This window comes from Monodelphis domestica, chromosome 2 (genome assembly GCF_027887165.1).
Source record: "Monodelphis domestica isolate mMonDom1 chromosome 2, mMonDom1.pri, whole genome shotgun sequence".
NCBI lineage: Eukaryota > Metazoa > Chordata > Mammalia > Didelphimorphia > Didelphidae > Monodelphis > Monodelphis domestica.
The window spans coordinates 81,096,704-81,109,251 of record NC_077228.1 but is presented as its reverse complement, the minus strand read 5'-3'; the positions used below and the strand labels follow the sequence as shown (position 1 = coordinate 81,109,251).

Below are 12,548 nucleotides of genomic sequence, written 5' to 3'. Positions count from 1 at the left end.
ATTATTACCATATATTATTATAATGTTATTATTATTATTACACTAAGACAATGATGATCATGACATTATTTTGAGTTCTGAACTTGGAGTAAGAAGATTCGGTTCCGATCGTGACTGATACTAGACGTGATACTAAATCACAACCCTCTTTTAGACTCAGTTTACTCAATGACGATACTTTAATTCATGGGATTATTGTGAGGGAAAGTGCTTTATAAACTATAATGTATTATGTAAAATATTGACATGGTGCACTCTAATTACTGCTAAAATAGAATACAAACTCCTTTAATTCATGGGATTGTTGTGAGGGAAAGTGCTTTATAAACTATAATGTATTATGTAAAATATTGACATGGTGCACTCTAATTGCTGCTAAAATAGAATACTAACTCCTTTGGGGTAGAGACCAATTCATTTTTGTCTCTGTATCCTCAGTGCCTGGCACATACAGAATGTAAATAAAGCTAATAAATGTGTGTTGAATGAATGAGTATCTACACTAGATTTTCTACTAAAGCTCTACTCTGATCCTTCATCAAGGCTGCAAACAATGATCTGAAAGGGAACCCAGAATTGTAAGCTGGACTCAAACCAAATATTTTCTTGAAGGCCTGGGCAGGAATTGTGGGGAAAAGATGTCTGAGTAGTGGGAAAGCAACACAGAGGAGGTCACGTTACAAATTGAAGGGAATGGAGAAAAATGGTCAGAAAACTGTCAGTGAATGAGAGTTTTTCTTCACCTGAGATGTCACCTTTTTAAACTTTTCCTCCCTTCCTGACTTAGCTTGATCAACTGTGGACTCAAGATGGTGCTGAGATCCATTGAGCCTTTGCTGAAGGATTCAGAAAGCCCACATGGTCTTGTCTCTTACAGTGCCTCAGGGCCATCAATCACACAGAATATTCTCATTGTACAGTCTTGTAGCTATTTTGCTATAGGAAAATCCATAATGACTTTGTAAGATAATCTGGAAATCAGTTGGGGGGGGGGGGTCATATTAACATTATTAATCAGTTTTCTTTTGTTGTTATTCATAGTTTTCTTAAAACAATAAGAAGGTACAGAAAAATCTCATTTAAGCTTTTGGTTATCTGTATTCCAGAGCACTGGGCTTGGAAACTGAAAGACTCATCTTTGTGAGATCAAATCCAGCCTCAGTCACCCATTAGCTGTGGGACCTGGGCAAGTCACTTTAATTCTGTTTGCTTCAGTTCCTCAATTGTAAAATGAGCTGGAAAAGGAAATGGCAAGCCACTCTAGTGTCTTTGCCAAAAAAAAAAAAACAAATGGAGTCATGAAGAGTTGGAATACGACTGAACAAAAACAAACACCAGACAAATGTAAATTTATTTTTTCTATCTATAAATTTTTGCAACATTTCTTCTTAGAGCTGATCAGTTCTAATGCTTTGTTCATTTAATCAAATATCAGGATATCTACTGTGTTGGATGAGAGTCACTGAGCTATGTTGTAGCTCTATCTCAGGAACACTGTATTACTACCTGAAATATTCTTAATTATGGTATTTACATATTAGTCTTTTGATAAACTCACATCTAAGGTCCTCAGATATATAATCTTAGCAGAATGACTGTGTAACTATAATCTAGTCACCAAGATGGTATGCCCCTCAGTGATTTGTTGTGGTTAATAATAGTAGTATTAATATCAGAAGCTAGCACATGTAAAGCACTTTAAGGCTGGCAAAGATCATCTTATTTGATTCTCACAACTATCCTGGGAAGTAAGTGCTATTTGTTGCTTTTGTTTTAACCATGTGACTGAAACACTTTGTGACCCTATTTGGGATTTTCTTGGAAAAGATACTAATGGGGTTTACCATTTCCTTCTCCAGATCATTTTACAGATGAGAAAACTAAGGCAAACAGGATTAAGTGACTTGGCCAAGGTCACAAAGTCAGTAAGTTAACTAAGTCTATTATCATCTCCATTTTACAGATGAGGAAACTGAAGCTGACAAAGGTTATATGACTTACCTCTGGTCCTACATCGATTAAGAGAAAGGCTGGATTTGATCAGATCTTCCTGATTCCAGGTCCAACAGTTCTATCCACTGTGCTTACAAGTCTAGCTGCCTTATAAGTCACCATTTATTTTCCGAATTTATCCCATTTCTCCATTATAATGAACACGGAATTGTTTTTATGAATTTCTTAATCTTAAATTGCCATAATAAATTTGTAAGTCTCAGCAAATTGGAGAAGCTTTAGCCATAAGATCGATTTACTGTTATACATCAAGATCTGTGATTACATTGATATAGGTCCTCCTTCCACTGACCAAAGTTGAAACCCATGTAGAGTGCCTAGGTGGGCAAACCTGAAGGAGTGCTGCAGCCCAAACCCCCATCATCCTGCAGCTAGCCTGGCAGCAAGGCTCTCTGAATTGAGCTAGACCGTTCCTCGGATGACAGACATACAATCCACTTCAGCCTCACCTCTGGACCTGCCACAGTTAATATCCTGCTGGCATAACCTTAGAAAGCCCGAGGTGACCTGCACAGCAGGAGGAAGCACCGAAGGGGCACATGAGTGGAGAACAGACTGGCATCCTTTAGTCAATGTAATCCTGGCCAAAATGAAGTTCTCTTGTAATCCATGTGTGAATTTGATATCGAGTTTGCTTATACATTTCCTTCTGGAAGGTGGACTTCACTAATTCTAGTATTGTCACAATGAGGTCAGATTGGCTGGGCAGTAGCCAGAGTGTGAACAATCCATCAGTTTTACAGTTAGAGAGCAATGTAAATTGTTGGTGTTAGCCATGCCTCCCCGTCTTCTTCAGAAAGAGACTCCTCCTTTCTATTGTGGCTTCTCGGTGAGGCATGGGCTGTTTTGTTATTATACTCATGCAAACACACTCAGTACTTCAAGGTGAGTTTTCACATTTTTTTTTCTATGAGATGAACAGTTTCTCTTATGTACAGATAGAGATATAAAATTGTTGCTCACTCTGGAAGAGAAAACTCCTTTTACCAATGCAGACCAACAACTGTCCGACTACTTAGAGAAGTCTCAGAGAACTGCTGGGGTGTTCTGAGAGCCTACGTGACTTATTTGGGGCCACGAAGGGTCAACGTGCTAGGGATGGAACTTGAATTCCAGCTTACCTGACCGAGGCCAGCTCTAACTAAATGGACATACACAGCTATAAACAGACATATTTTTGTAGGACTGCAGGAGTCTTTTGACTTTCTATTGGTTGTTTTTTCATTCTAATCACTCAACTACATAACCTTCTTACCTCCTTTCCTAGGAAAACAATCTTCAGTTCACTACTTAGAGGCAATTCAATTGCTTTTTACTAATTTGCCTTAGTGTTTTATTCTTTAACTCTTGTATTCACACACACACAGTTGTTTTTGGTCATTTTCAATAGTTTATAAAGTCATGTCTTGATGTCTTCAAATTGTCCATGGTAAAACAAATGATGAATGAGGCATGTCCTAATGCTTATCTTTACAGCTATTTAGTTTTTTGTTTAAACCTTTACCTTCTGTTTTAGAATTGATATTAACTGTTTAGTTGTCTGTTTAAGTGATTCAGCTCCCAACAGAATCAGAGAATGAATCTTTCTGAATTAGTCCTTGTTTTATCTCAGTAGCTCTTAGTTTCACAATCTTTCCACTTATTCATAAGATACCAGAATGTATCACATTTATCAGTCATGTGATATGCCTCGATAAAGATCGCAATCATTGGGAAGGTTAAACCTGCAAAATTTCCTGCAACTACAAATAAAAAATCTAACAAGGGCTTATATCTATGCCACATTTTGATTGCTTTGTCCTCATGGTAATACTGAGGGGGGGAACAGAGCATGTTTTATTATTCATATTTTAGAGACCAGAGCCAGAATGACAAAGAAGATAAGAGAGCTAATCTTGAAGCTAGAAGACCTGAGGTCAAGTCTTGCCTAGATTTGTTTTGGCTTTGTGTCTCTGAGCAAGTCACTTTACTTCTTAGTGTTCTAATTAACACTACATTGCAGGAAAGGTCCTGACCTGTACTGGGAGAAGGAGTTTTCCCATTTAGGAGTTCTCTATATCAATGAAATCACAGGTCCAGTCATTTAACTCTATTTCGGAGATGGGGAAATGAAGACCTAGAAAGAATAAATGGCTTGCCCAAAGTCTTACAGGTAATTAGTGTTAGAGAAGGAACCAGATCCCAAGCTTTCCTACTATTTCCTTATTTGTCCTTTTTCTTCCTCTTGTTCATTTACCTATAAGTTCAACTTCATGTTTGGGACGTACCAGGCTAAAGAGTTGATTTAGTGTTGATCAAAAACACAACACATCAATGTTTACAATTTTCCTTTCAGCCTTCCAATTCTGTGGATCCCTTCTTTTCGTCCTCCTCCCAGTTTTCTAGATTCACTTGGATGAGCCTTCCTTCTCTATAACTTACTATAGTCATTTGGTTTTCATATCACTAAATGATCTTTATTAGAATAATTGCCTTTGGGTAACCTATGCAGTTGACCACTACTAACTTCTGAAAAAAAGCTGACATCAATGAAAGTGCTTTCCTATTATGAAAACTTCTGTAATTGAACTAGATTTTAGAAGCTTGGATTATGTTTAGTCTAAGCTCTCTCATCAGACTACTTACTCATTGCTTGAGAGTTTCTAAGCTCTGATTAGACATTCAGTGTTACCCTGGGCAAGTCATTTAACCCCAATTGTCTGGTCCTTGCCACTCTTCTGCCTTGGAACTTATACTTAGTAAGAGTTAAAAAAAAAAGAAATTCAGCAAAAGAACTTCAAGGTTACAAACAAATGATTAAATAGCAAGATCAAGAACGAATTTGTAAGAAATATGAATTACAAAATTTATTTGATGGTAGGCTCAATGAAGGCAGGAAGAGTGTCCTTCTCTTCTTTGTATTCACCACAGCAGCTAACAGCATTATTTACATAGTAGGCACATAGTGAGTATTTCCCAAATGGTAGTTGAATGAATAAATAATGCTGATGCAGGTTTCTCAGGGTAAAGATCTCCAGATGAAAGTGTCAAGGATTATGTATGTTTGTGTCTAAAAGAGTATAAGCAGGATGGGGAGAGGGCTCAAAACCATACCTTGTAAGGACAAGTTGAGGGAAATGGGCACATGTGGCAAGGAGAAGAGAAGACTTAGAGGAAGACATGATAGCTCTCTTCAAATATCTGAAGAGCTGTCAAGTGGAAGAGAGACTGAATTTGTTCAACTTGGCCTCCAAAAACTGAACTAGAAAGAATGAGTGGAATTTTCAAGAAAGCAGAGTTTGGATCAGTACGAGTAAAAAAATATTCAACAATTAGAAATGGCCAAAAGTGGAATGGGCTGCCTTGAAAGAATTCTATTTCTTAACATTGGCATTCTTTAAATGGATGCTATATGAGCCATTTGTTAGAAATGTTGGAAATGAGATTCAGTCTTTGGCTAGGGGTTCAATTTAATTTTGTAAATGTTTATTAAGTGTCTACTAGATGAAAGGCAGTATGCAAAGTTCTAGTGACACAAAGATGAAAAATGGCCAGGTCTCTGCCCTAAAGGAGCTAGCAGACTATTAGAAGGACTCTGAAATGTATACACATAAGAATGAGGAAAAATGTGATGGCAGCAAAAGGATGGGGGGAGTTAGAGAAGGCTACATGGAAGATGTGAAAACTCATCTGAGCTTTAGTAGAAGAGAATGATTTTAACTGCCAGAGATAAAGAGAGAACGCATTCCAGGTCAGTGGGAATGGAAGAGACTGTGGAACAATAATAGCTCAGTTTGACTAGAATGTAGAATGTACAAAGGGTATAGAAATGAAGAGTGGCTGGACAGGTAGACTGAAGCCAAACTGTGTGACATGTTAAATGATGGGATAAATTGTTTGCAATGTTATCCCTTAGGCAATGAAGGGCTACTGAGGTTCCTGCACAAGTGGGTGATGTGATCAGGTCTACAAATTAGAATATTTTAGCAGTGATGGATTGATTGGAAGCTAGGTGAAACTGAAAGCAGGAAAACCTTTGGGGTCTATTATAAGGAGTCAAGCTACAGATTCCAATTTCACTAAGTAGGATGGACAGTAGGAGTGGAGATATTGTACAGATAGAATTGATAAGACTTGGCAACTATTGAGGTGTGGTTATTTAAAAAGAATGAAGAGTCAAAGATAATTATAAGGCTTCAAGTCTGGGGACCTGAGTAGATGATGGAGAAGGAAAGGAGCAGGTTTGGGAGATAACAAGATGGCATTTGAGGTAAACCTATGGTTCTGTCAAAGTCAAAGAACCAGGTTTGTCAAAGAAAGAATGCATTATGCTGCTTTTAGTTACCTGAACAAAGCAAGATAACAATGTATTCAGCAGAGACTCGCTGAGTTTCAAGTCAGGAATTTTTTGAAGAATCGTGGAAGATATTCAGGGAAAATTGATTTTATAGCTTATATAATCAAGTGGCAACAGGCTTTTCCTTATTCTTCCCAGAAGCATCAAATTTCCCATTGTCCTTCAGAATATAAATGTCCAATCTACCTATAGCTCTTTGCAGTAATGCCACGTTTCTAGAAATACAACAGAATAAATAGGCCAGGAAACCTGATCTCACAATTTTATCTTTATTGTTGCTAGTCAGTCACTTAAAAGATACTGTCTTTCAGTCAACCATCTATAGACGTGGATAGAGTCAGTGAATGCTGCTAGGGCCAGCTGGATGAAAAATGTATTGGTTATACTATATCTATAATGCTGAATGCACTATTCCAGATGTCAGGAGAAAGATTAGCTCTTTTGTTTCATGGCCTTGTATCAAACAAAATCAAAATGGGCATTTTCAATAAGAAGCGGGTTACCCTTCATTGGAGGTCTCCGTGTAGTGTCTAGATAGACAATGACTTGTTTAGGGCATTTTGGTTCACCATGGGTGGAATTAAATGACCGCTCAGGACTTTTTCAACTCTGAGATGATGTGCGGACAGAATCGAAGAAATGAAAACTTAGCTCAGCCTCCATCCAAAAGTGATTCTATATACAATCTCCTTGACAAGTGGTAAGCTAGCCTCCATGTTTAAACATAGATATAAGGTAGCAAGTATCCATTACTAGAGGCCTTCAACTACAGGATGGATGGCCATTTGCTAAGAGTTTTTAAGGTACAATCATATTTTTTCCCCTGTGAGATCCCTTCTAATTTTGTAATTTTCTGCTTCTAAAAGTAAGTCAAATTATTTTATTCACTTCATCGTATGCAGCCACTGTGTCAGCCAAGAGAAAGAGAACCAAGTACTGAAATGCAATTTGAGCTCTGTAGTCACCACTCATAATTCATAATATGACACTTCACTCTCTGACCTACCCATGACTCTCTTCCTCCAAGCAACCCCCTCCTAAACATTTCCTTAAGAAATTCATGTGATAGGTCACAATCCTTCATCTATTCAGTGCCTTTAGCTAAAACCATGCGGCAGCATTTCCAAGGTAACATGAACAAATACACCTGGTTACTGCCATCAAATTTATTACTTTAAGGAAAAATTCACACAGACTTCGACGTGAAGCCAAATTGAATGTCTTTGCTATCACCTCTTCTTCAGAGCTCATATCTTCCCGGTTGCTTTTGAAATGTTTGGCCTTTGCTGGTCGTGAAAGTGCCCTGGGGCATTCCTCCTACAGCAAACAGTACATCTGGTTAGGAAGGAGAGGAAGGGATGTACCTTTTTCGGGGGCTCATCCGGCGTGTCAACAGGAGTGATACAGCCCTCCTCGCCTTCAGAGTGGTTCGACTCGCACGATGACACACTGACTGAGTCCATGCTTTCTCCAGAGCTCCCACTGGGAGTTGATTTAGGCTGCTCTTTGGTGGGTGTGCTGCTGTTGATCACATCTGAGCCCAAAAACAAACTGCAGAAAAAGAGAAAGAAAACACTGGCATTGGCACTCTTAGAAAGATGAATCCAATAGTGAATAAATAAGGCGTTTGGGTTCCTTGGACCTTCAGTCCCTGGTGTTGTCTCAGTCTTGTGTGGTGGGATACTCTTGGTGCATGAAAGAATTCATGCCATAGCATCTAAGCAGAAATTTAGTAAATAAATGCCTTAGGCTATATTATTTCCAGCTCAAAGAACTGTCTTCCCAGATCAGTGGTTCTCAAATTTTATCAAGTCAAGGACCTCTTTGAAAGGATTTCTGTCCTCACACACCACTCTCTCTGTCTACTTCCCACTGTTAAATAAACATTGCCAGAATAAATGAGAAGAATATCATTGTTCTGAATGAAATAGCCAAGAGGGTATGCATGTTTTATATTAAGGAAAGGCCACAAATATAAATTCTTAGCATTAGAGGCAAAACTTCAAAGTCTCCTTTCTCCACACACCTAACTTTCAGAAATACCTTCTCCATATCCCCTGCAGGGCCATCTCCTTTCATGGGCCTCCAAATCCTACAGGGGCAAATGGATGGCAGCTACACCTAAGGTTAAAATTTATGCCAGATACAAAATACAAACACTCTCATATGATAAACATCCCACAAGAGCCAGAATGATGAAGCACAAGGAGAAATCTTTAAGAAATATAAAAAACTCATACTGAAAGTTTTCAGTCTCACTGAAAACTCAATCTCTGATTTATATAGAATAAAAGCTTTCAAAATATAGAGTCTCAGTAAAAGAAATTAAAATCAGGTGAGAACATGAGAAAATATATGTCTGTCTACGCACATTTACTGAAAACAAGCAAAGGCCCAAACAGTCCTTGTCCTCAAGGAGCTCACATTCTGAAAGAAGCAGGAGAGGCATGAAAATAGTTTGGTACAACCAAGCTATATAAAGAACCCAGGGAAGATAATTTAGGAGAAGACATTATGAATGAAGAAGCCTGGAAAAGCCTTACTCTTAGAGAAAGTGGAATTTGCGCTGAGTCTTAAAGGTGGCCAGAAAACCAAGAAAGAGAACATTCCAGGCACAGGGAATAGCTGGAAAATGGGACATGAGAGTGTCATCTTTGAGGAACTGCAAGATCAGTAAAGCTGAATTGCAGAATGTATGGAGGAAAGTAAAAGGGAGGAAGAGTGGAAGGACAGGAAGCTCTGAATGAATACTTGTTGGTGTTTGTGCCATTCTTTAAGAATTAGGTCATTAAATTTGCATACACTTTGGCTCAATGATAGTGCTATAAGGGCTATACCCCAAGAAGAACAAAGAAAGAGAAAAAGGATCAAAATATATATACAAAATATGCAGGGTAGCAATTTTTGTAATAGCAAAGAACTAGAAATTAAGGAGATGTCTTAATTGCGGGATGATTGGACATATTTATTATATATAATGTAATGAAATATGTAATGCTATGAGAAATTACACAAGGGATGGTTTCAAAGAAACTTTGGGACACCTGATGCAAGATGAAGTGGGTAAAATAAAAGCAGGAGAACAATCTATAGAAAAACAACAATGTAAAGGAAAATAGTTTTGACAGACTTAGCTTAGATCAATGCATTTATGAACCATGATGCAGCATGCCACCCACTTCCTGGGGAGAGATTCATTCTGCAGAACAAGGCATACATTTTGGGAGGCAGCTAATTTGGGATTTTATTACATGATACATTTTTCTTTTTAACAGAAGAGGAAGACTGGGAGACAAGATGATCCTAAGGTTCTCCCTTCCTCCTTTGCCCTAAACAGGTCAAAAGAAATTAAACATAAGTAGGATAGCTTTAAAAGTTAATTGAGAATTTTTTTAATGTACTTAGAAAAGGAAAGCAAGTTATGCATAATAGAGTCATTTTCAGTCTATATTTTATATATGGAAATTCCCATGTTACTTAGTATTTGTTCAATTCAAACTGAAGTTTTTAAAGAGAGGGGGAAAAAAAAGAAGCACTGTCCTAGAGTGAGTTTCCAAAGACTGGATGCTCTATGAAATGGTGAATTATTTTTCAAAAAAAGCCCTCTGCCTCTTCCATTGATGGACTTACCGGCTCAAGGTTGTACTTAGAATAATTAGCAGAGCCAGCATTTGAAACCAAGTTCTCTGAATTTTAATGCTCATACTACTATACCATTTTCTTTTCAGAATAAAAAGGGACCCACAGCATTTTGGTGTTAAACATAACAACATCAATACTAATAAATACATCTACAATTTAAAGAAATACTTTTCAAACAGATTTCACAAAGCAATTTTTAAAAAGCTGATTATGCATTAGGATTTGTCAAATATAACTGAGTGGCTTATCTCTGAAAAAAAGTTCATGAAATGTCTGACCTCACAGTGTAATAAACAGAACTCTATAGGTGATGTCCATGTGAATTAAACTAGCACCATGTGAACAAAGAAGCATCAAACAAATGGTGTCATCAGGCCAATTTGTTTCTAAAAGTAGATACATTTATGATAGTGAATCAGGATCTGATTACTTGTCCCAGCAATTACAGAAAGGTTATCTTCAAGGGATATATGGTTATTGAACGATGTATATTTGGAGATAAATTTACCCGAATGGATGAATTACCTAAGGTTGTAAAAACTGAGCATCTATCAGAAATCTGGACATGATAAAGTGTCAAGGATTTACATTAGTAGCTCACTATAATTTTATAAACAAATGCCATTCCCATATACTAGAAACAAATCCCAAAATATTTTTGAGAACAGTAAATAAGTTGGACTGAACTGGGACACCATTGCAGAAAAACCTGTTGTCTATAATACTGACACATAAAAATTTTAATGACAATGCTTTTAATAAGTATTGCCATACTGAAAACTCATAATCTCTAAATTACATGGAATCAAAAGGTTTCAAAATAGAGACCTAGTAGAAGAAACTAAAACCATGTGGGAACAGTCTGAAGTACATGTCATTCCTACTATCCCGTCTGCTATTGGAGATGTCCCAAATATACATGAGTCCACAGAACATGAGGATCTATCCCAATGTTCTTATTCGGTTGCAAAAAGCACCATTTTTGCACCTGTGAAACAACATGCTGAATATTAAATATGAAAGTCTAAAAGTAGAAGAGTGATATCCTCAGACATTTTCTGAGCTCCATTAGAAGGATGAAAAAAATATAAAAATAACAACCACCATGATGCTAGCAGAGATGATAAAAAATGTGACACATCACTGTAGTGTACAAAAATTTAGCCTCTGCCCAAAACCTAGCAACACACAACCTGGAAGCTAGAATTATACATCAGAAATTCACGATCTTTCATGGCCCAGAAAACAACAAATTCCCATTCTACATAGATCTCAGAAGACCTTTGAGAGCTCAACAAATAAAATGTCTGAGAAATAAAGTATCACCCCAACCTGAACCCACTATTATAATCCCACTCCATATGGGAATGACAATGAAATATTGTCTGAGTAGTGCTCTTCCTACTCCCTAAGCAGACATCTGTCATGGAGAGAGATCAGGCTCTGGAAGTTATCACCACTGATCCTCAAATATCTAAGAACAACATTTCTAATAGATATCACCCTATGAAATACTCATAATCTCCAAAATGTGTGTAACTAAAGGCTTTCCAAATACAGGGACTTAGCAAAAGCAATTAAAATCACATTGTAAAAGGAAGAGCTACAGGAGTTGTACTGAGCATTCATTCAGAGCCTTAAAGGATGAACTCACAGTCAAATATTATTTAACTACAAAAAGCAGCTATTTTATCCACCTTGCCAATAATCCAGAGAACACAGGATATAATAGGAGAATAGCAAGTGGGTGATTTGTCATAGGACCATTTATGTCGGAACTTTTTCTCATTTCTCACCAGGATATGATCCACATTTTTCTATCATGGCTCAGAAAATGTCATCCTACAAGGTCACTTCAGCCCTAGAATTCATACCTCAAAAGTACCCTTAGATCCTAGGGTCTCTCTTTCTGATTGGAGGACTCCTCTCCAAACCTCCATTTATGGAGGGCACCCATACTAACCATCTCTTCATTTTTTTTTTCATTTCTCACCAGGCTGCAATCCAGACTAAACCATGATAGTTACCTTCACTCTCCACCCAAACACTACCCCTTCCCATTTATTTTTTAGCTTCCTTTGATACACTGTGTAAAAAAAAAAAATCATTATTTAAATTGCAAAGTTTAAATTCCTTTTGAGAAGAATTTTAGGTAAAGAAGATGCTACCTCTCTGAATCCAGAACTGAACTGTTGGAGAAGCCACCATGAAGAAGCCTCCAGACCACAAGTTGCACAAAATTGAACTTTGGGTGTGGTTGATTGAACATTTATTTGTATGTATACTTTTATGCCAAAGGGGACTGCCCCCTAACGGCTTTTTGTCAATGTGTTCAGCAATTATTGGTTTTATTCTTTTTTCTCTTATCCTCACACTATTGTAATCTTTTAAGTTTATTATGTTTTTATGATCCTTTTGGGGAAAAATTAATTTTTCCAAAATGATCACACGGGGGTATGTAAAAAATAGACTCGAATACAGGACTACAATCCCCACAAGCCTTTGCTCCACTTCCCCAGAATGCCTTGTAATCTCACCTGGGCCGAGATCGAGAAGG

At 37.4% G+C, this 12,548-nt stretch overlaps 1 protein-coding gene across 5 annotated transcripts in view; it reads right to left on the bottom strand.

The window, feature by feature from the left end:
• Positions 1-12,548, bottom strand: part of RGL1 (ral guanine nucleotide dissociation stimulator like 1) — a 347,473-nt gene that overhangs the window by 12,880 nt on the left and 322,045 nt on the right. For all 5 annotated transcript variants that reach the window (XM_056815635.1, XM_056815636.1, XM_001366649.4 and 2 more), the window contains one exon: positions 7,714-7,900. In XM_056815635.1, coding sequence (XP_056671613.1) covers positions 7,714-7,900 — 187 coding nt within the window. The remainder of the gene's footprint in view (positions 1-7,713; positions 7,901-12,548) is intronic.